The following is a 23,849-nucleotide window of genomic DNA, read 5'->3' as shown; positions in this document are numbered from 1 at the left end:
CTATTACAAATAAAATATTGACATTTGCCATCTCCACATCATTGCATTCAGTTTTTATTCACAATTTGTTTAGTGTCCCAACTTTTTTGAAATCCGGTTTGTACACTGTTTGAACGGCTACAGTTAGTATAGCTAGGTGGAAATGTTTTGATGCCCAATTGTATGATTATCATTAAATCTACAGACACTGATGTCTCTCTGCTCAAGTTGGGATGGGGTGGGGGGGGGGGGGGGGGGGTTCTTGTGTTATTATATGCAATGTTACAATACTTCGATCATTTAACTGCTGTAATGTTCACGGGATATTTGATCTCCCATAATGCCATGGGTGTCTGCGCACACCAATATTTTTGTAAGTTGTTGTACTTATTTTCAACTATACAAAAAACTGCGAAATCCTTCATGATGTTCATGTGATACTGTTTATTTCAATAAAAAGTAAACTGATAAAAAATAAAATAAAAAGTTACCCGGGAAATAATATTGATGACCTATCTTCCGGATAGGTCATTAATATTACATGGAAAGGCACGCACAATCAGCTGTTTCAGGGAGCCGCCGCCAGGCTCGCAAACAGCTTTCCAAGCACAGTGCCGTACATTGTACAGGGAGTGCAGAATTATTAGGCAAGTTGTATTTTTGAGGATTAATTTTATTATTGAACAACAACCATGTTCTCAATGAACCCAAAAAACTCATTAATATCAAAGCGGAATATTTTTGGAAGTAGTTTTTAGTTTGTTTTTAGTTTTAGCTATTTTAGGGGGATATCTGTGTGTGCAGGTGACTATTACTGTGCATAATTATTAGGCAACTTAACAAAAAACAAATATATACCCACTTCAATTATTTATTTTTACCAGTGAAACCAATATAACATCTCAACATTCACAAATATACATTTCTGACATTCAAAAACAAAACAAAAACAAATCAGTGACCAATATAGCCACCTTTCTTTGCAAGGACACTCAAAAGCCTGCCATCCATGGATTCTGTCAGTGTTTTGATCTGTTCACCATCAACATTGCGTGCAGCAGCAACCACAGCCTCCCAGACACTGTTCAGAGAGGTGTACTGTTTTCCCTCCTTGTAAATCTCACATTTGATGATGGACCACAGGTTCTCAATGGGGTTCAGATCAGGTGAACAAGGAGGCCATGTCATTAGATTTTCTTCTTTTATACCCTTTCTTGCCAGCCACGCTGTGGAGTATTGGACGCGTGTGATGGAGCATTGTCCTGCATGAAAATCATGTTTTTCTTGAAGGATGCAGACTTCTTCCTGTACCACTGCTTGAAGAAGGTGTCTTCCAGAAACTGGCAGTAGGACTGGGAGTTGAGCTTGACTCCATCCTCAACCCGAAAAGGCCCCACAAGCTCATCTTTGATGATACCAGCCCAAACCAGTACTCCACCTCCACCTTGCTGGCGTCTGAGTCGGACTGGAGCTCTCTGCCCTTTACCAATCCAGCCACGGGCCCATCCATCTGGCCCATCAAGACTTACTCTCATTTCATCAGTCCATAAAACCTTAGAAAAATCAGTCTTGAGATATTTCTTGGCCCAGTCTTGACGTTTCAGCTTGTGTGTCTTGTTCAGTGGTGGTCGTCTTTCAGCCTTTCTTACCTTGGCCATGTCTCTGAGTATTGCACACCTTGTGCTTTTGGGCACTCCAGTGATGTTGCAGCTCTGAAATATGGCCAAACTGGTGGCAAGTGGCATCTTGGCAGCTGCACGCTTGACTTTTCTCAGTTCATGGGCAGTTATTTTGCGCCTTGGTTTTTCCACACGCTTCTTGCGACCCTGTTGACTATTTTGAATGAAACGCTTGATTGTTCGATGATCACGCTTCAGAAGCTTTGCAATTTTAAGAGTGCTGCATCCCTCTGCAAGATATCTCACTATTTTTGACTTTTCTGAGCCTGTCAAGTCCTTCTTTTGACCCATTTTGCCAAAGGAAAGGAAGTTGCCTAATAATTATGCACACCTGATATAGGGTGTTGATGTCATTAGACCACACCCCTTCTCATTACAGAGATGCACATCACCTAATATGCTTAATTGGTAGTAGGCTTTCGAGCCTATACAGCTTGGAATAAGACAACATGCATAAAGAGGATGATGTGGTCAAAATACTCATTTGCCTAATAATTCTGCACGCAGTGTATAGCGGATGTATTGCCTCTCAGCCCCATTGACTTGAATAGGGCTGAGCTGCAAGTAGGCCACGTGACCGATGTACGGTGACATTACATTGCCTAGGAAGAGGCCACAGTGCTCATGGAGTGCCCGGCCTCTTCTAACAGCTGTTAGGACCCCCACCAATCTGATATTCATGACCAATCCAGGGGATAGGTCATCAATATTCATTCCTGGATAACCCTTTAAGTTTTAATGGCACGGCCTGACCCCCTTCTGTATATCATTTATATACCAACAGCTGGGAAGCTACTTCTTGGAGGTCTGAGGGCAGTCACTGTCGTATATATGCATGGGTGAAGCCCTGACCACATGTAGTGGTCAGTGGTCACATGATTTCCCAGGTTGAGGTGTTACTTTCAAGATCGTAATACAGCAGTGTGAAAGCAGCTGAAATATTGACTGAACCCACCTGAGTGAGGTTGAGCAAGCTACGAATTCTTTGAAATCTACAGCGGCAAATTGTCTAGTCATGGTCGTGAACATGGCAAACGAGAAGGTGCATTAAAACCAACCTGAAAACGTATATGTGCTCTAAATATGTAAGCAAGCCCTTCCATAATATTGGGCAAAGGGGCTGGAGAATTATACCTTGTCCTGCCAAGGGGAGAAAATACCATATTGCAATCTGTGCAGTTAGAGAGGATCCAGTAGAGGGACCACAATAAACACATGCTAAGAGCTCATCACTGTCATTAGATTGCACACAAAGGATGGAATAGAGGGGCCCATATAATGTTCTTGCACTGGGACCCTTTACAGTCTGTGTCCACCCACCAGTGGTCATACCTCATCATTTAGAATGGAAGAAGTGATACCATTATACAATTATTATTTTATTTATTATACTCACTTATATAGCTCTACTATATTCACTGCACTTAAGACATTTGCATCACACTATCCCCAATGGATCTCACAATCTAGATTTCCTATCAGTATGTCTTTAGAGTGTGAAAAGAAACCGGAGAACCCGGAGAAAACTCAACCAAACATGGCTAGAACATACAAACTCCATGCAGATGTTGTCCTTGGTCAGATTCGAACCCAATGCAAACCACTGAGCCACCGTGCTGCCCATAAATATTATGCAAATAGCTGGACTTGAGTCCTAAAAACCACATAGTCATCCCTACAGAATTCTGAAAAGATAGCATAGAGGAAACCATGTCCGGCCACTGCCCTTTGGTGCAATGGGGCAGGATAAGGCTCTACACGCATGACCTGTACTAGCAGTGGATGGGGGAGGGTAAATGGATGGACTTCATTGTTAACCTACTGACTCTACAGGAGGATTTCCAGACTTTTTATGTAGCAGGCTTCTATAATGTAACACAGGGCAAGCAGCAGTCTGGCAAGTCTCAGGATTCATTTCAAACGTATTACATAGTTATTTTTTTTTTTTATAACTTTTACCAGAAGTGACCTCATCTTTACAGGTTTACATTGTTGCTGTGCACCGGAGTATAGGCTTCTTCCCCCGGACTCGTTGGGAGTTATCACATGCCATTATTATGCAGGTTCGTACCAGGAACGCACAATCCAGCAAAGCTAGTTTAGCGCCTCGTTGGTAATCAGCAGTTATTGCCCGCATGATGAAACTTACTGACTTTTGATAGCAGGTTGAAGGTCATGAGGAATGCACATTTAATGCATGCTAGGCAGCAGATCAGACTGAAGGAAATGTGCTGTAGTTTGTTGAAGGCCCAATTCCATGGTTTACAAAACTCATCACTTGATATAAAAACACCAGCAGCACTTACCCTACTTTAACACTAGCGCTTTTACTGGATCCGGCAGGGCTCAGCAAAAACACTTCTGTTACTGATAATACAACTGTCTGCATCCGTTATATTATCTTTAACATAGCCAAGACGGATCAGTCATGAACTCCATGGAAAGTCAATGGGGGACGGATCTGTTTTCTATAGTGTCAGAGTTAAACGGATTAGTCCCTATTGACTTGCATTGTGGGTCATGATAGATCCGTCTTGCTCCGCATGCCATGATGGAAAGAAATCCGCAGCATGCTGCGGTTTGCTCTCCGGTATGGGAACGCAACCAAACGAAACAAAATGCTTTTTGGAGCACTCCGTTCTGTTCAGTTACATTTTGTCCACATTGACAATGAATGAGGACAAAAAGAAGCGTTTTTCTCCGGTTTTATTGAGATCCTATGACGGATCTCAATACCAGAAATAGAAACGCAAGTGTGAAAGTAGCCTAAAGTCAAGGGCTAGACAAAATATGTCCTCCATCAACCTAACCGCACCCCTCACACCATCTTACTTATCTGCCGGGTCAGACGTATCCCAGCACTGAGCCATCGTCCATTACTGCTTTATGAGTGGAGCTCCCTTATCCTTTCCCTAACCCCAAAGTAAATTCTGGTCTATGACAACTTAAGCTGACCATACACATGCTGGTCAGCCAACAGCTATTTCACCTGACCGACCTCCCATACACATGCATGCTCACCCTGAGGAATGTGTAGGTGTTCTGAACGGAGAGTCCATCTGGAACCTGCTCCCATCTCCAGAATAGGGCCCCTGAAGTGAAGCACACCGCCTAAGTGCAGCTTGCTCTCCCAATTCACTGCTGTGAGACTTCTCAAAATAGCCGATCGAGTACCCTCAGCTATTTTCGGAAGTCCCATAGCACTGAATGGAGAGCAAGCTGCCTATGGGCAGCCTCAGCTCCATTCAGCGCTATGGGGACTGTCAGAAATGGCAAGCCAGCACGCTCTCATTTTCAGACCTCCTGTAGCAGTGAACAGAGGGTGGCCGCCAATTTATATTCCAAGCAGAAAAGGATTGGGCAGGTTAATTCCAACACCATGATCCTTCTATCCCAAAATCTGCTGTTGGAAGGCCTCAGCCGATATATAGCTAATGTGTATGGCCAGTAGGTTAGCAGACAAGACTGGGGTCACCGCGACAGGACATGATGTCTTGACATATGTAGACCAGGAGACATACGGAAGGAAAATAATTGCAATCATGTCCTACCTGTAGGATAGCTCACGTTTCGTCACAGGACGTAGGCTTTAAAGTAGTGACCCCATATAGCAACCATATTACTGCTTTCCTGTTTGCAGATGGAAATGTAATTTGTTGACTACAATGAGATCAGTGTAGAGGCCCTGTTACACAGGCAGATGGAGCAGACGATTGTCGGGAGGGAAGCGTTACACGCAGCGATCTCCTCCACAGTATAGGGAACAGCAGCAGGGCGCCTATTGCATGACGCGATCTGCCGCAGGCAAACCAGGATTTAACATGTTAAAAGATCCCATTTACCTGCTCGTTTATTGGGTAATCAACGACAGTATTACACTGCCAGATAATTGCTAACAAGTGTTCATACGAACGCTCGTTAGAGATCGTCTTAACCATAATCTGCCTGTGTTAACGGGCCTAAATTCATCAGACAAGCTGACAGATAAAGGCTCTTTTACCTGGGCTAATGAACGTGCCTATGAGCTTACCTACGAACGCTCCCCCCTAAAGCTCATTTGTCGGCTGATCATATCGGTTTGCCTACAGCACCACTTCCCATGTAGCAATGATCGTTTGTCTCCATACAAGTCCGATAACAGCCCCGTTACAGCGCAGATAGGCGGTGGCCGTTACAGGAGATGCATACCTATGTGCGCTCCCGGCTGCTGGACTGTTTCCTACAGCGTGCAAGCACGGCCACCACTGCTGGACTGCAGGGTGGTCATAACCCCTGGATCTGAACAGTGTATAATATAATGGAAAAATGAATCCAGCAAAGCAGGCAATATGGGCAATCACAATACATTAGTAAGTGCCTGGTATTCACTTTCTCTACATGATAAATGCTATTTGCTGCAGTGAGGCAACAACCCCTTTAAGCAAGTGGTGAACGACATGCTACACCATCGATCGGCTGGAAATCTGACCTTCATTCTGTAGCCCTTACCTCTGGTCTCCTGAACGATCTTTTAAGCTGAAATATTTTGGATCTAAATTTTAATTGGTTGTAAAGAGGTCAGCAAACCAGAGATAAGAGATGCAGAGATGAAACAAGACAAATGGCTGAGAATTTTTAATTTATCACATAATAGACACAATTCAATAAAAATCTAATATAAAATATGGGAAGGTGTCCATGACCTTGAAGGCATAACATACATACATACATACAGTCTGCATGTACTTGTGAGGAATGAGGAACTTGTGCAAAAGAGATTGCCAGCAGGCAAAAGAAAGTACAAGCAAGCAAAGGAGACCAACCAAGCCAGCAGAAGCATGTACATACTTGCAGAATCAATAGTGCATGCCTTAAGATTTCTGACCTCGGTCACAGCCACGAAGCAGTCACCACCATATGATGGATGCAGGTCATCACCCTAATTTCAGCTAAAGTACACAGGGCCTCACCTGTCACGCAGTTGTGATTACAGTCTACGTGGACTGGGATGACGAGAACGGCGCTGCTCTATGATAAATGAACAAGCATCCATCACACCAGTCTTTTGTACAAATAAATTTTAATGCATTTAGTTTACAAACAAGATAATAAACTTAGTGATCTGCAAATTACAAAAAGTAAATTTATAAGCTTAATCTACCTGCCGTCTAAACCAGTGAGAATTTACATTACAAACTACAATAATAAAAAGATACAAAAACAAAAAGATAAGTTACAAAATGATGTTATACGGAAAACAATGCAGAGATAGTTACCGCACATCGACCGGTTTTCTACTGTCGTTACAGAATAACACTATTAGAATGTATTCGGGTCAGCGACACAGACCTCGCGCCAGGTCACGACCCAGAACTTCATTCTCAGTATACACAGCATTTATAAGCCGCATCATGACGAAGCTAGATACTGAAACCTGAAAACAGTCATCTTAGGGAGGTATCTATTGTCCCAAAAAAAATAAAAAAAATCCTTAATTAAAAATAAGATGTGGGAAATTTTGTTTTTAAATTAAAATTCTACTGCAAGTTGGATGCTATTTCACTTTTCCCTGCTATCAGCCATTTTAGGCTGGGGAGAGTCTGAATACAGTTTTTCCACTAGAATTATTGACCACATTTCATTCCACGTATCTCCATTTTTTAGTTCCACCAGATATATTTATAAATATAAGGTTACATGCAAATTGCGGATCCGCAAAACACGGATGGCGTTTGTGTGCATTCCGCAATTTGTGGAACGGCACGGACAGCCTTTAATATAACTGCCTATTCTTGTCCACAAAGCGCAGACAAGAATAGGACAGGTTATTTTTTATTTTTTTTCCGGACCACGGAACGGAGAACGCATGCGGACAGCACACGGAATGCTGTCCGCATCTTTTGCGGCCCCATTGAAGTGAGTGGGTCCGCATCCAAGCCGTAAAAACTGTGGCTCGGATGCCGACCAAAACAACGGTCGTGTGCATGAGGCCTAAGGCTGATATTGCTTCCGATGGGACCAATAGCCTGTAGCTTAACGCTTAAAGGGGTTTTAAGTGAGTAAGATATTGATGACCTTTTCTCAGGATAGTTCATCAATAGCTGATCGGTGAGGATACAACATCCGGCACCGCCACCAATGAGCTCTTTGAATCGGCTGCGGTGCCCTGGTGAGCCGCCATACATTGGATAATGGCTGTGCTTGGTAATGCAGGCCAAGACCCTTCACTTGAATAGGCCAAGTGACTGATGAATGCGACATCACTGGCCTTGGAAGAGGCCACAGCGCTCCCCAGAGGCATCTTCAAAAGGCTGATTGTATCCCACTGATAAGATATTGATGACCTATACGGGGGGGGGGGCAAGACATCAATATTCTAGTCCCGGAAAGCGGACAACCCCAGTAACATTGCTTTTTATCACTTTTCTTCCTTTCACCATTTTCTAAATGGATCCAACATTCTACGCTGATTAATTTCCATATATTTGTAGTGGAGTTCTAAATCCTGACTGCCTTCATCGACCGGGGGCAGATTACTGCATACAGTGAGGGTGGTGACCCACGTAGTGGCCACGGCGCTGCCGCAGCGATCGGACATAGGTCAGATACCATTCTTCACTGATAGAATATCATATTAATATCTTGCACTGTTAGATAATATGCATAATGTGTGATACTGCTTTGATAATATGTATCAATTAACAGAGACTATGTATATCTCATACTGTAATATGTACATGCAATGATATTCATATTTTATTTTTACCTCTGGAAAAACAAATAAAAAAAAATTATCTGATTTAGAAGACCTAGGTCAGCACGGATTACTAATGAAATAAATGCCACCTCAGGGCTGCTGGTTAATGGCTGCACGGTTTTAGGCATAGCACACAGCCCGTAACAGCAGCAATCTGAGCTGACCTGCATGACCTCTTATGGTTGCATGGCAGACGCAGTTCTGCCATGCGGCATTTGTAAGGTAGGGGACCACGCTTTAAAAAAAATGCACAGTGGATGCAGTAAGTGCCACCTAGTGGTGAATGCAGGCAGCACATATTTTATGTATAGCCAATAATAATTTAGTGATTATTAATTGTTAACTAACAGCACTAGAAAGCACAGCAACCACAACCCACCCGTAAGCCTTGTACCAATGATCTTCCAATGCGTAGGGCAGGCATCCTCAAACTGCGGCCCTCCAGCTGTTGTAAAACTACAACTCCCAGCATGCCCAAACAGCCTACAGCAGGGCATTGTGGGAGTTGTAGTTTAACAACAGCTGGAGGGCCGCAGGTTGAGGGTGCCTGGCGTAGGGGGATCTATCATGGAGTCATCTCAGCCAGTCAAAAGTCCAAAGAAAGCTTGCAGCAACACCTCCGAATCATCTGTAGCACTTTCTGCCACAAGCAAGCTAGTTTCAGTTAATAAATTATTCACTAAGTGTAAAAGCACTAGCGAAGTAAAATTCTTCATGTACAGTTAATACACGAGGCCTGGTCCTTTCTCAGTCCCCTACACAATAGGCTTGTGATAGGACCTCTATATTTGCAGGCTGGCGACTTTGAGCTGCTGTCTGTATTATCCAGTAGAGGGCGACATCGCTTCAGAACATCTTCCATTGTCAGCGGCAGAGTATAGTAGCTTATGGGCTGCCGACTTGGGTTTTGTACACATTACGGTGCCACTTAAGGTGTATTTATGTGCCCCGATGAAGCAGGCAATTATCAGGAAGGAACGGTTCCTTCCCGTTAACTGCGTACTCGTCAGTGGAGGAAAGAGCTGCATTTACATGCAGCGATCTCCTCCGATGCACGGGGATAAACGATGGCTACTGCAATGGGATTGTTCACCGTTTCTAGGTAGCAGATCCCTGTTCACACAAGCTCGTGTCATCTAATGAACAAGCATATTATTATTTTTTCATTCATCAAGATATCAGCGGCACATTAACAGGGAAGATCATCAGGAATGAGCGTTCATAGAAACATTTGTTCCAGATAGTCTACCCGTCGTCTGTGCGCTGTAAATCCGTCTTAACAGTTTACTTCTAGGTCATAGAAGTAGATTTTAATAGTCTTTGTAATTCACAAAATGCAAATAAGACCATGACGGAGGGGGGTTATGCTGCAAGTTTGATAAAGTACAGTTTCATGTGCACAAACAAGTCAGTTTTGTTTGAGGGTCCCCACGACATTAAACCGATTTAAAAGAGTACCTCAGCGATCAACGGTGATCTATCGGGCAACCCAGCTGCAAGTGGTCAATGTGCATGCAGTGCCTCTACCGGGAAAATGATGAATTAGGCCTCATGCACACGGGCGGTGTTTTGGTCCGCAGTTTTGACGGCTCGGGTGCGGACCCATTCACTGCAATGGGGCCGCAAAAGATGCGGACTGCACTCCGTGCGCTGTCCGCATCCGTGTTTTGCGGACTGCAAAACACACAACGCTCGTGTGCATGTAGCCTTACACAGCTCTTACTGAGAAATAACAGACTGTCTTTGCAGATGGGATCCTCCCAAGAGAGAAAAGTTCTTTGTAGCCACTCGAAAAACTGAGGCTAAGTTTGCAAGGCAAAATAGGCAGGAAAAAATAAATAAAATAAAAATAAAATTTATCAGTAGCAGATTACTAGCTGAAAACAGGTTGCTTTTGGTGGAAGATTTCTAGTTTGGCAGAGGTTTTACAAGAGTATTAGAAAACTTTTTGGTTGAGGTTTATCTTCTTCTAGCACTTCATATATCGGCTGGTGACCGACTCATGAAGCTTTATATCTACTGCCCTATTTTCCCAACATGGCCGGACCATTGTACAAAACAAGCACTTACCTTTTCTATCACCCCTATCTCCTCATAGATTGTAAGCTCTTGAGAGCAGGGTCCGCATTCTTGTTGTAAATATTGACATGTATGTTGCCATGTTATTTATGACCGTTTGTACATGAACCCCTGATTGTAAAGTGCTGCAGAATATGTTGGCGCTATGGAAATAAAGATTCTTCTTCTTCCCCCTTCACCTCTATAAAATCCGCAATCAAATCTGTTACTTCTCAAGCATTTTTCAAGTCAAAAACTGAAAGAAAAACAAACCTCTACCATTTTACATGGTGTGCACAAGGTGGAGTTTTTAACATTAAAGTCAAGGGAAACGGTTGGTGGAGTTTTAAACGTGGATTTAGCAGCTGAATACGCCCGTTTTCTGCTGCTGAATCAGTGGCAAATTTTAGCCATGTGAACATACCCTGAGAATCTTCAGCGAGGGCTCCTTAACTATTAACTCAGGACATTAAGAGTCACGTCTAGTTCTTTGAAGCAAATCAAAGTTAAACATTAACGTTTCATAGAATTGTTGCATCAGGAAACAGAATGGCGAAACGTATATAGGTGTAGCCAGCATATTTTGACACCCATTGCGTCAGGATGGTCACTTTAGGGTGCTTTTGTCGTGTTACGCCTGTCAAAATAGTACTCTATCTGTACTTGAAACACTTCGGTGTATCTTCTGTTAGATAGACCCTCCCGTGCATGCAGCCACATACTCAAGAGGTGGTCATCCGGACAGGATGTGTATAGAAAATACAGAGGAGGAGCTGCATGTCGTGCAAATACATGGAGTCTGCATAGAGGCATACAAAGTAAGCTACGTGCGTGCACTTATTGCCACGTGAGTCCTACCTAATACACTGCTCAAAAAAATAAAGGGAACACCTAAACAACACAATGTAACTGCAAGTCAATCACACTTCTGTGAAATAAAACTGTCCACTTAGGAAGCAACACTGAGTGACAATCAATTTCACATGCTGTTGTGCAAATGGGATAGACAACAGGTGGAAATTATAGGCAATTAGCAAGACACCCCCAATAAAGGAGTGGTTCTGCAGGTGGTGACCTGACCACTTCTCAGTTCCTATGCTTCCTGGCTGATGTTTTGGTCACTTTTGAATGCTGGCGGTGCTTTCACTCTAGTGGTAGCAGGAGACGGAGTCTACAACCCACACAAGTGGCTCAGGTAGTGCAGCTTATCCCGGATGGCACATCAATGCGAGCTGTGGCAAGAAGGTTTTCTGTGTCTGTCAGCGTAGTGTCCAGAGCATGGAGGCGCTACCAGGAGACAGGCCAGTACATCAGGAGACGTGGAGGAGGCCGTAGGAGGGCAACAACCCAGCAGCAGGACCGCTACCTCCGCCTTTGTGCAAGGAGGAACAGGAGGAGCACTGCCAGAGCCCTGCAAAATGACCTCCAGCAGGCCACAAATGTGCATGTGTCTGCTCAAACGGTCAGAAACAGACTCCATGAGGGTGAAATGAGGGCCCGAAGTCCACAGGTGGGGGTTGTGCTTACAGCCCAACACCGTGCAGGACGTTTGGCATTTGCCAGAAAACACCAAGATTGGCAAATTCGCCACTGGCGCCCTGTGCTCTTCACAGATGAAAGCAGGTTCACACTGAGCACATGTGACAGACGTGACAGAGTCTGGAGACGCCGTGGAGAACGTTCTGCTGCCTGCAACATCCTCCAGCATGACCGGTTTGGCATTAGGTCAGTAATGGTGTGGGATGGCATTTCTTTGGAGGGCCGCACAGCCCTCCATGTGCTCGCCAGAGGTAGCCTGAGTTCCTTCTAATGCAAGACAATGCTAGACCTCATGTGGCTGGAGTGTGTCAGCAGTTCCTGCAAGATGAAGGCATTGATGCTATGGACTGGCCCGCCCGTTCCCCACACCTGAATCCAATTGAGCACATCAGGGACATCACGTCTCGCTCTATCCACCAACGTCACGTTGCACCACAGACTGTCCAGGAGTTGGCAGATGCTTTAGTCCAGGCTTGGGAGGAGATCCCTCAGGAGACTGTCCGCCACCTCATCAGGAGCATGCACAGGCGTTGTAGGGAGGTCATACAGGCATGTGGAGGCCACACACCCTACTGAGCCTCATTTTGACTTGATTTAAGGACATTACATCAAAGTTGGATCAGCCTGTAGTGTGTTTTTCCACTTAAATTTTGAGGGTGACTCCAAATCCAGACCTCCATGGGTTAAAAAATTTGATTTCCATTTCTTTTTTTTGTGTGATTTTGTTGTCAGCACATTCAACTATGTAAAGAACAAAGTATTTCAGATGAATATTTAATTAATTCAGATCTAGGATGTGTTATTTTTGTGTTCCCTTTATTTTTTTGAGCAGTGTATATTCAATTGGCATGAATAGTGGAAAGGAATTAGAGATGAGCGAATAGATTGTAACAAAACGATTTGTCTCATCGGCAGGACTTCACCTGTAGGGGGCGGTCCCTGCAGGTGAAGAAGCCTCCACCTCCCGCAAGATTGACAGGGCTGGACACTTAGCCCACCCCCTGACACTTTCCTGCCCGCGTCACTGCTCAGATTAGCAGAGCGTGGGCACAGGCACTGCTCTGAGGCCAAAGTAGAGCCTCTGCCCTCGCTCTGCTAATCTGAACACCGGCGCAGGTAGGACATTGTCAGGTCCAGGGTAAATGTCCAGCCTGTCAATCTTGTGGCAGGTGGGCACTTCTTCACCTGTGGGGACTGCCCACCCCACAGGTGAAGAAGTGCCCACCTGCCGATGAGACAAATCGGTTTGTTAAAATTGACTTGCTCCTCTCAAAGTAATGGAAGAACATAGCTATAGCAATTCTCCTTCCCTTCCACCATGCATTGCTCATTATCAAAATGAACTAAACTCTTAGCCATTTAACACTGTGGCGGTGGACGATGAAGCGAAGGAACGTTGGTGTAGTTGGCGGTCTAACTAGCAGTGGGTTCCAGTGTCATAACTTCAATTCTCTGGAACATACAGCGTCAGATGGCACCTACAGTCAAATATTGGTTGCCTACTTGGTGTGTAACGAGGTTCTGATAATGCAAGGCGGGCTGCCCGTCGGAGGGACACACCAGCATGTCCTTTATTACGGGGCGTGGGGGGGTAGAATTGTCACACAAGCATCTTTCTGTGCCGCTCGTCTCTTTACGTCGCGGTTGTGCAGTAATTGCTTTCCTTTGGTTTACAGCAATAGCCTTTGCTGAACGTTGAAGAGTACTTTACATCCTTGTCTGCTCCTCAAGGCAGCGGATTATCAAACACTGTGTCGGGGAGAATGGAGATCTTTAGCTTCTTTTCCGGCCAGCTGTATTCCTTTGGCAATTTAATCTGGATGTAAGAAAATGCAAGGCGATCAATGGACAACCCACACAACACTTTTTGACGTAAGATTTGGGGAAAATGAAAACTGGCTTAGTTGCCCATAGCAGTTTTTGGCGTGCAAAAGTTGCACAGCCCAATTTTGAGAGTTTTTAAAAACACCCGTGCACCTAACTTTAGGCGCATTCTGTGTTTTTACTCCGCCCTCGACCCTGTAGAGTGGAACGTGACAGGGCCATCAGTTCTGGAAAATTTACAAAAATTCCAGCAATTTACCAATATCAAGTGTCCTATAACTGAGTTATCGAGTCCAAACACAAATTTCCAGCAAAAAAAAAAAAAAAACACCCTTAAAATACAATATACTTTATTTTATTTTCTAAAAAGCAATATCCCAATATAACTAAAGTGACGGTCAAAACCCATCTAATGTATGCAGTGTACACAATAGATGCTAAATGATGATGGAGGTACATATCTAGCTATAGGGTGTGGAATACTTTCCCTAAAGTTACCCTATGATTAGACTCAGCCCAGAGGGTATGCTGACCCGTCCAGTGTCAGTAAGGGTGTATAGGGTACGAGAACCCATTAGGGTCATGGCACGAGGACAGCGTCCCCCACCATCAGGGGTCGTCTCTGGGCCGAGTCTAATGATAGGGTAACTTTAGGGAAAGTATTCCACACCCTATAGCTAGATATGTACCTCTATCGTCATTTAGCATCTATTGTGTACACTGCATACATTAGATGGGTTTGACCGTTACTTTAGTTATATTGGGATATCGCTTTTTAGAAGATAAAATTAAGTATATTATATTTTAAGGGTTATATTTAAAGTTACTAACCTGTATGCCTGGAAACTGGCACAAATGACAAACTAGGTACATGAACTGGCAGAAGAGGCACCTCATTTACGATGAGGCTTGTGGCTCGTCATAAATTAAAAGGTTATGCCAGTTGTTTGATGCTGTCCTCTATCCACAGGGGATAACGTCAAACAACTGCAATACCCCCTTGTACTTAGCCATCTCCGGAAATGTATGCGCCGCGGCCTTCTCACTGTTTACCGCCGGCCCGCTGACGTCACGACTAGTATCAACTAGCGTGGGCGGGGCTAAGCTCCATTCAAGTGAACAGAGCTTAGCCCCGCCCACGCTAGTTGATACTAGTCGTGACGTCAGCGGGCCGGCGGTAAACAGTGAGAAGGCCGCGGCGCTGCTGCCTTCTCAAATAGCTAATCGCAGGGGGTCCCGTGTGTCGGACCCCCACCGATCAGAAGCTGATGATCTATCCAGAGGATAGATCATCAGTTAAATGAAAGTGCAGAACCCCTTTAATTCCAACCCGAGCCAGAATTCCAGGCTGAAACAGGTTTACCTACGCTGACACGCTGAAGCACACCATCATGAATGGAGAGATCTGTGCCATTGCTGATATTCATTTGGCTCACAGAGGACCGCTTACACTGGGTGCAGTTGCATCCTATAAGAAGCATCTGCCCCATTTTCATTCTCTGGATATGAACAGACTACATGAGAAAGTCAATGTACAATGAAAAAGTTCTACAAGTCTGTAGTATACATTGTGTTTCAGCTGCTTGCTATCTGCATTACCTCTGTTAGCAGTCAATGCATGAAAACCTATACAAACCCAAAAAGTCCCCCAAGAGATATTCACATAAAACCTAAACCTGTTCTGGTACATGCAAGGCTGAATTGGCTTATTCTGTAGATACGTTCAAGTGATTACATGCTAGAACTTGGCCTGTATTTTCCCTGTGTGCACTGTATTCTGATCTTCACTAGATTACAGGCCTGGAGTTAATAAATGAATCATTGTGAATGCAGGAAACGGCACACTCCAGCGAGTTCCCCTGTTTGATGTTGAAAATCTAGGGCTGCAGAACTAAGTCTGGCCCTTTCCAGGAACCCTTCACCCCCCGCCTCTATGGGCCAAGGAGAACTTACTTCCTCTGGAGAGCTTAAATCTTCTAAGTCTTCCAGCATCCTTTCCACCAACTCCTCTGTCAACAAAATCTGAGGAGATAAAACGGAGCGAGCCTTTTATTCTGTCTTCTACGTAATTGGTAAAACATTTGATCGCACTTTCAGAAGTAATGGAAGGCTTTACAGCAGGGTTTTCTTTGTACGGCTTTTTTCACACACAAATTGTGTCTAGAAACAGTTGGCTTTTTTTCCCCAAACAGCGTTTTTTTTTATGTCATTTTTGACTTTATTTCCCCCTAAACAAATGTATGGATGACGTTTTTTGTCTAGGAATTTTGCTCCTATAAAAGGAGATGGTAAAAACGCTTGCATGTCCTGCATTTCATAATTCTCATAGACCTTCAGCTAATTTATGGAGCAGGCATTTTTACAAATAAACAATGCAACAAAATCCGGAAGTGCAAAAAAAAAAAAAGCTACTAAATAAGTGCTGAAAAACACCATAAAACATCTACATGTGAATGCACCCTAAGGGCTCACGCACATGACCATATGTATTTCTTTTGGTCCGCCAAAAATATGGCCGATGTCAGGGTGCTGGCCCCTAATAGAACAGTCCTATCCTTGTCCGTAATGTGGACAATAATAGGAGATGTTCTAACTCTTTCCGGAACGGACACACGGAAAAAGAATGCGCACGGAGTAACTTCAGTTTTTTTGTGTGGACCCATTGAAATAAACGGTCCGCATAAAAAAAAAAAAAAAAAAAAGAACATGGAAGGGATGCAGAAAGAAAATAAGTTAATGAGTATGAGCCCTAAGAGTAATTTTTTTTCTATGGCACTGACATTAGTCTCAGTGTTACTGACCCAATGGTTTTCCAATAAGGAAAAATGGTGTAACATTTCTACAAATTTGAACTTCTAATCAGAAAAACACTTTTTGGGAGCTTTCACATGTAGGCTTTTGTTGGCATTTTTCTATACTTTAAAGAGGACCTTTCACCGATTCTTACCCTATGAACTAACTATACAGATATGTAGAGCGGCGCCCGGGGATCTCACTGCACTTACTATTATCCCCGGGCGCTGCTCCGTTCTCCTGCCATGTCCTCCGGTATCTCCGCTCACTAAGTTATAGTAGGCGGAGATACCAGTCCCTAAGTTATGGTAGGCGGAGTCTGCCCTAGCGCTGGCCAATCGCAGCGCAGAGCTCACAGCCTGGGAGGTTATTTTCTCCCAGGCTGTGAGCTCTGCAATGCGATTGGCCAGCGCTAGGGCAGACTCCGCCTACCATAACTTAGTGAGCGGAGATACCGGAGGACATAGCGGGAGAACGGAGCGGCGCCCGGGGATAATAGTAAGTGCAGAGAGATCCCCGGGCGCCGCTCCACATGTCTTTATACTTAGTTCATAGGGTAAGAAATCGGTGAAAGGTCCTCTTTAAGCCCTTTGTGCTTTTTTTTTTTTTTGCGCCAGCAGTAAACCCCAACTCCAGATGTTAGCTGAAGGTCTATGTGAAATATGAACCAGGACAAACAAGCGACTTGGCACCTTCTTTATAGGGGAAAAAATACCATGAAGAAAATGCTAGTAGGCAAACAATAGTGGAGGAAGAAGGGAGAAAAAAAAAAAAAAAAAAAAAGCCAGAAAAACTGGGAGGTACTGAACAAAAATAACACACTTGCAGCTATTCTAGCATTTTTGGCTTTTTTTTTTTTATAGGTAAAAAAAAACGGCAGGGGTGGGTTAGACCGCTCCCCCCAGAACAAAAAATAAATAAATGCAGGCCACAAAACACAAATACCAAAATGATGGCCGTATGCTTTATAAAAATAAAATGCACTAGTTTTCAACAATATATTTTCTAAAAATGTGCCCTGTATGTCTGGGACATATGCCTTAGGGTACTTTCACACTAGCGGCAGGACGGATCCGACAGGCTGTTCACCCTGTCGGATCCGTCCTGCTGCTATTTCACCGTGCCGTCGGACTTCCGCTGCTTCCCCATTTACTATAATGGGGATGGGGGCGGAGCTCTGGTGCAGCATGGCATTGCGCGGTGAGAGGTCACCGGACTAAAAAGTCGGACATGCAGTACTTTTAGTCCGACGGCCTCTCGCCATGCTGCGCCGGAGCTCCGCCCCTGTCCCCATTATAGTCAATGGGGACGGAGCCGCAGTCCGGCGAAATAGTGGCAGGACGGATCAGACAGAGTGAACAGCCTGTCGGATCCGTCCTGCCGCTAGTGTAAAAGTAGCATTAACTAGCAATTTCTTCAGACCTAAAAATGCAATTTCAACTGCGACACACAGGTAGCTGCACCGAGTGCACATGGATAAATATGGGAGACACTGGGTGACGTGTTTTAAGAAACATGTTATTTCTAACGTGCACAGTCAGATCCCACTTACTGTGAAAAGATGTACAATACGATACAGGTGGATAGGGTTCTGAAAATCCCATCCACATGTAGCAGAATTTATTTTTAAATCCACACTATTCACCCTTTGCAATTCAATAGCATGAAATCTGCAAAATCAGCAATGGAATCTGCACATAACGTGGGTTCTTCTGCAGATTTGCAGCATATTCCATGACATCTGGACCTGCCTTATGTTATTTTTTTATTTTTTTATTGTATTATTGTACGCAGACCCTAAAACATTATCACTGAGAAATAAGATATACAGAATCCAAAACAGTCACTAAACAAGGTCACTTACAAAAGATCGACTGACCTCTAAAAAATGTCACATATTAATGGGGTACACGTCAGCACATCAATAGAGTCCAAAGTCAGCTTAACAGTTGTGCAAGTGCTTATCCAATTCCCCACTAGGGGGCATCCTTTTCAGGGATCTCTCTGCCCATTTCTGATATCAATATCCTGTAGGAGCAACCTACCCAGCCTCCCCCTCATCTGCTCCACCAGATACCAGTCTGTCAAAGAGAAAGGCTGCAGTATATGTTGCATTTCTGAGTCTGACATATATGTGGCAATAAAACTTCTCCATTTCTGAAAAAGCCCCTTTGTCCATCTTTGGATCGCATTGTATCTGGGAGCTCAATATGCAACAATCTTTTTAGCTGCTCCACAATAGTGGATATTGTAGGCATCTCCGTTTGCAGCCACCTCTGCAATATACATCTTTTGGTCACCATGCAGATCGAGTAGAACAGACTGGGGCAGAGACCTCTGCCATCTCTCCCCCTCCTCAAAATGAAATAGAAAAAGTTGGGGGAAGAAATTCTACCCTCTGCCCCCATATCTCTAACCATCCTCGCCACCCCCTCCCAGAGCTGCTTGCTCTTCGGACATGTCCAGAGCCTATGATCTAGGTCAGTGTAACTTTTGCCACATTTAGGGCAATTTGTTTTACGGTCAGGTCTATCTGGGTGCGGGGGTATATTAAAACCAAAGATGGCTCTGTGTAAAATTGGAGTATCCCACCAAGCTTCATTTAGGATAGGACTTCTTACCCGCATCCATCCTTTTTGTATTTTCTGATCTATATTCCCATCTCCTATTTGTTCAGCCCAATTTTTGAATTCCCACTGCCTTTGACTTTGGGTTCTTTCCTTTTGCATTCTATAATAGATAGAAGACACTGACAACTAGGGATCGACCGATTATCGGTTTTACCGATATTATCGGCCGATATTCAGGATTTTGAACGTTATCGGCATCTATTTTGCCGATATACCGATAACGTATTAGGAACACAGAATGCGCTGCTCTCAGTGTTCCCTCCGCAGCACAGGGGAGAAGGAAGCCGTGTCTCCTCCCCCTGTGCTGCTGCTGCCGCCAATGAGAGGAGAGAAGACAAGAGGAGGGGAGGGGCTGTGGCGCACTGCGCCACCAATGAAGATGAGTCTTTCATTAATTCATATACAGGAGGCGGGAGCTGGCTGCAGAATCACATAGCCGGCTCCCGACCTCTATGAGCTGTAGCTGCGATCTGCGGTAGTTAACCCCTTAGGTGCCGCGGATCGCAGCTACCACTCATAGAGGTCGGGAGCCGGCTATGTGATTCTGCAGCCAGCTCCCGCCTCCTGTATATGAATGAGAGACTTATCTTCATTGGTGGCGCAGTGCGCCCCCCCCCCCCCCCCCAAGCCCCCTAGTATTAATCATTGGTGGCGCAGTGCGCCCCCCATCCCAATAGTAAAAACATTGGTGGCGCAGTGCGCCCCCCCACCCAGTATTAATCATTGGTGGCAGTGGCCACAGGATCCCCTCTCCGCTGCTCCTCCGATAGGAGCCCCAGCAGTGTAATCCTGGGGCTCCGATCGGTTACCATGGCAGCCAGGACACTACTGAAGCCCTGGCTGCCATGTTCAGCTCCCTGCTGCTGTGTGCACAAAGCACAGAGCAGCAGGGACAGTGTGAGATCCTATTCACCCTGATAGAGATCTATCAGGGTGAATAGGACAAGGGTTCTAGTCCCTAAGGGGGCTAAAAGTTAGTAAAACAAAACAGAAAAAAAAAAAAAACCACAAAAATATTAAGTATAAATGAAAAAGATTTACAAAAAAATATATACACGTTAACAATAAACAAAAATTTTCAGCAGATTTGCACAGGAATTTTTTTTTTTATCAAAAATGAAAATTCCCAGAATATCGGTATAAATTATTGGCTATCGGCCTGAAAATTCACAAATTATCGGTATCGGCCCTAAAAAATAAATCAATATCGGTTGATCCCTACTGACAACTTACCCTCTCCCAGTTCCAGAATTTTATCTAGGATGTTTTGGTGCACTACTACTAGATTCGATGTTATAGCTGCTCTAACCTGGGCAGATTGAATATTCTGGAAGGGGAGTAAAGTAAATTTAGCCATCAGCTCCTCACCACAGAGCCATCTGGGTTCCGAGTCATGAAGCAGATGTCTGACTATTGGTATGTCCCTGCACGAACTCCTGATTATTCCACAGCGGAAGAGGTTTAGATATTCTATAAGATAACCAATACCGTCTCCTCAGTATTCTCCACGTTGCTACAGTATCTTTTATAAGTATAGACTGTTTGATCCACACAGGAATGCACTGCAACCTAGCATGCAAGAGCACCACTAAGGGTACTTTCACACTTGCGGCAGAGTTATCCGGCAAGCAGTTCCATCGCCGGAAATGCCTGCTGGATCCGTCAAAACGTATGCCAACTGATGGCATTTATAAGACTGCTCAGGATCCTGATCCATCTTACAAATGCATTGAACTGCCGGAAGAGTCTTTCAGGTGTCATCCGGAAAAACGGATGCAGCATTTTTACTGGCATTTTGAATGCTGGATCCGGCACCAATACATTCCTATAGGAAAAAAATGGCGGATCCGGCATTTAGGCAAGTGTTCAGTTTTTTGCGCCGGAGATAAAACCGTAGCATACTGCGGTTTTATCTCTGTCCTGATCAGTCAAAAAGACTGAACTGAAGACATCCTGAAAGGATTACTCTCCATTCAGAACGCAAGGGGATAAAACTGATCAGTTCTTTTCCGGTATTGAGCCCCTAGGACGGAACTCCGTGCCGGGAAAGAAAAACGCAAGTGTGAAAGTACCCTAAGGACCAAGTAGCACAGAAAGCTCTTTCCAAGGACAAAGCAGAGTAATGACTGGTCCCATTAATCCAATATATCTAGACATGCACGCCAAGTTGTACCCCCTAGCCTTATGTTATATTCAGAGTGCAATTTATATATGTACACAGGGCAAACAGAAAAAGGCACAAAACAGGGGAAAAAAATTAAATAAAAAATAAATAATAAATTTGCCTTTTCATATTTAGTTTTTTTGGTTCTTAGCTCCAATTCTCATATACCATCAATAGGTCATTATTTGAGGATTTCCATACAGGAAACAAGTGCAGTAATGACCATAATAATCATTTGTGCAGTACTTAAAAAAAAAATTTAAAAAATAATCCGCACATGAAATAAGCTCTGGCAACAACCCTAATATCATTAATGCTCTATGTAAATGCATAAAGGCCCCGCCATCAACCCTCCTCCAATGTAGAGAAGACTTCTTACCTGTAACCAAGGACCATGCGCTGCATAAGGATGCTCCTCTGTAGCAAAGGCTCCTTCTACGCCTGTAGACACAAAAGTGATGGCCGTGTCTCCAGTAATACTTTTATATGTAAAGTGTCGTCCGTGTAACAGTCTACCCCTAGATTAAGGAGAAGTGGTGTTAAAATGAGAATCGAAGGGCAAAAACATTGTCTGTGCTGAAACACGTATATTTTCACAGAACGATTTCATGGAACGTTGGTCTCGTTAGTCCGTCCTAACAAACAATGATTATGCCTGAAGTTAGTGACTCAGTCGCTTCCACATCTGACTGCACAGGGGCAAATGAGTTACCAACCAATACATCGGAGAATGAAACATCACCTTAAACAAAGTGGAATAAGAGCGCCAGACTCCTGATTAAATTTGAGATGGACGCTTTCCAGTTGTCGTGTGCGTATCAATTCGTGGGGGATTATGGCTGAAGAACTTTCACTTTCCAGGCTATCTTTTCGACTCCTTTAAAAACATAAAATATCCAATGATCACCAATACACAGATAAACATGACAGTTAGGCCTCATGCACATATTTTGTTTCAGTGTCGGTTTTTTCTTTTTTTTTGCAGATAGGATGTGGACCTATTCATTTCAAATGGGTTTGAACAAAATGCTGACAGCCCCGCCAAAAATATAGAGCATGTCCTATTCTTGTCCATTTTACGGACAAGGAAATGCCGTTACAATATATATAAAAAATAAAAAAAAAGGATCCGCAAAAAAAACACCAACAGATGCAACACAGATGTCACGCCTTTTTTGCAGACCGCAAAATTCATACGGTCATGTGCAGGAGCCCTTAAAGGAGGTCTCAATAGCAACGATGCCTTTACAGGGAGTCTGTCACCGGGAAATTCACTGATAAACCACACCAACCACAATGCTTTGCAGGGCTAACTGAGATGAATGTAACGATACCTTTCACTTAATGAATCATTGCTTCATTCTGGACAGAGAGGTTTTACTCCATATGCAAATGAGCAGTTAAAAGGGAGTCGGTCACCTCTATATGGCCATATACAGTGCTTGTCCTATAGCACACCTATACATGAATGTAATAGTACCTTTGTCTTTTTCTTTACACTTGCAGAAGCGTGAAAAACGAAGTTTAATTCATACGCAGATGACCACTTGCAAGTGCCCAGGGGCAGCGCTCACTGTGTTGGAGCCCCAGCCTCTGCCTGCCCTCCCATTCCCTTGTGTCATCTTTCGGTCCAGGCAGAGATCCCGCGCCGGACTCGCCGGGTTGGAGCATGCGCACTGTGTAGCCTCCATGACCACACCACTTATATTCCCATCCAAATTAAAAAAAGCAGCGGTGCCGTCATGGAGGCTTCGTGAAAAGGGAATTACCGGTAAGACCAATTCAGTTTTTCCCCTCGCCTCCATGACGGCACCTTACTTTGAGAACTAACAGATAAATAACTTAGGGTGGGACAACCGCTTATAGAACTTTTCTCCCGTATGAGAGGTCCCTCCTAGCATCAATATCCACCCTGTAGTGTTTGACAAAAGAATGGGGATTGGACCAGGTTGCAGCTTTACATATTTGATCTAACGAGGTGGATGCCTTTTCTGCCCAGGATGTTGATACTGCCCTGGTAGAATGGGCTTTCAGATTAGAGGGAGGTTCCTTCACCATTACTCTGTAGGCTTTAAAAATGGCCGACTTTAGCCAACGCGCTATGCTTGCTTTAGAAGCCTTTAAACCTTTTCTACCGCCTAGAAACTGAATGAAGAGGTTATTGGATCTTCTCCAGGACTTAGTATCCGATAAATATTTCGAGACACATCTTTTGACGTCCAAACTGTGGAAAGCTTTTTCCGCTTCCAACTTGGGGTTTTCACAAAATAAGGGAAGGATAACTTCCTCCATCCTGTGAAAATCGGAGACTACCTTGAGTAAGAAAGGGTTATCAAACCTTAAGATAATTCTGTCATCTCTAACAGTTAAGAAGGGTTCTCTAATAGAAAAGGCTTGTATTTTGCACTATACCAACAGTCCTGTCCCCCCCCCCCAATGATAACGAG

At 44.1% G+C, this 23,849-nt stretch overlaps 1 protein-coding gene and 1 long non-coding RNA gene across 3 annotated transcripts in view; both read right to left on the bottom strand.

Moving 5' to 3' along the window:
* LOC121003285 overlaps positions 1 to 10,759 on the bottom strand; it is a 31,488-nt gene extending 20,729 nt beyond the window's left edge. The window contains exons 1-2 of the long non-coding RNA XR_005779453.1: positions 10,461 to 10,759; positions 1,121 to 1,125 (exon numbers count right to left, since the gene is read on the bottom strand). This is a non-coding gene — a long non-coding RNA (uncharacterized LOC121003285). The remainder of the gene's footprint in view (positions 1 to 1,120; positions 1,126 to 10,460) is intronic.
* A 2,388-nt stretch (positions 10,760 to 13,147) lies between these two features.
* The window catches only part of SUFU (SUFU negative regulator of hedgehog signaling), a 46,855-nt gene continuing 36,153 nt past the window's right edge, over positions 13,148 to 23,849 (bottom strand). For both annotated transcript variants that reach the window (XM_040434999.1, XM_040435000.1), the window contains exons 9-12: positions 22,145 to 22,279; positions 21,782 to 21,920; positions 15,769 to 15,837; positions 13,148 to 13,807 (exon numbers count right to left, since the gene is read on the bottom strand). In XM_040434999.1, the coding sequence (XP_040290933.1) occupies positions 13,718 to 13,807; positions 15,769 to 15,837; positions 21,782 to 21,920; positions 22,145 to 22,279 (433 nt within the window). In that variant the 3' untranslated portion in view covers positions 13,148 to 13,717. The remainder of the gene's footprint in view (positions 13,808 to 15,768; positions 15,838 to 21,781; positions 21,921 to 22,144; positions 22,280 to 23,849) is intronic.

This window comes from Bufo bufo, chromosome 6 (genome assembly GCF_905171765.1).
Source record: "Bufo bufo chromosome 6, aBufBuf1.1, whole genome shotgun sequence".
Lineage (NCBI taxonomy): Eukaryota > Metazoa > Chordata > Amphibia > Anura > Bufonidae > Bufo > Bufo bufo.
This window is presented reverse-complemented; position numbering and strand designations above follow the sequence as displayed.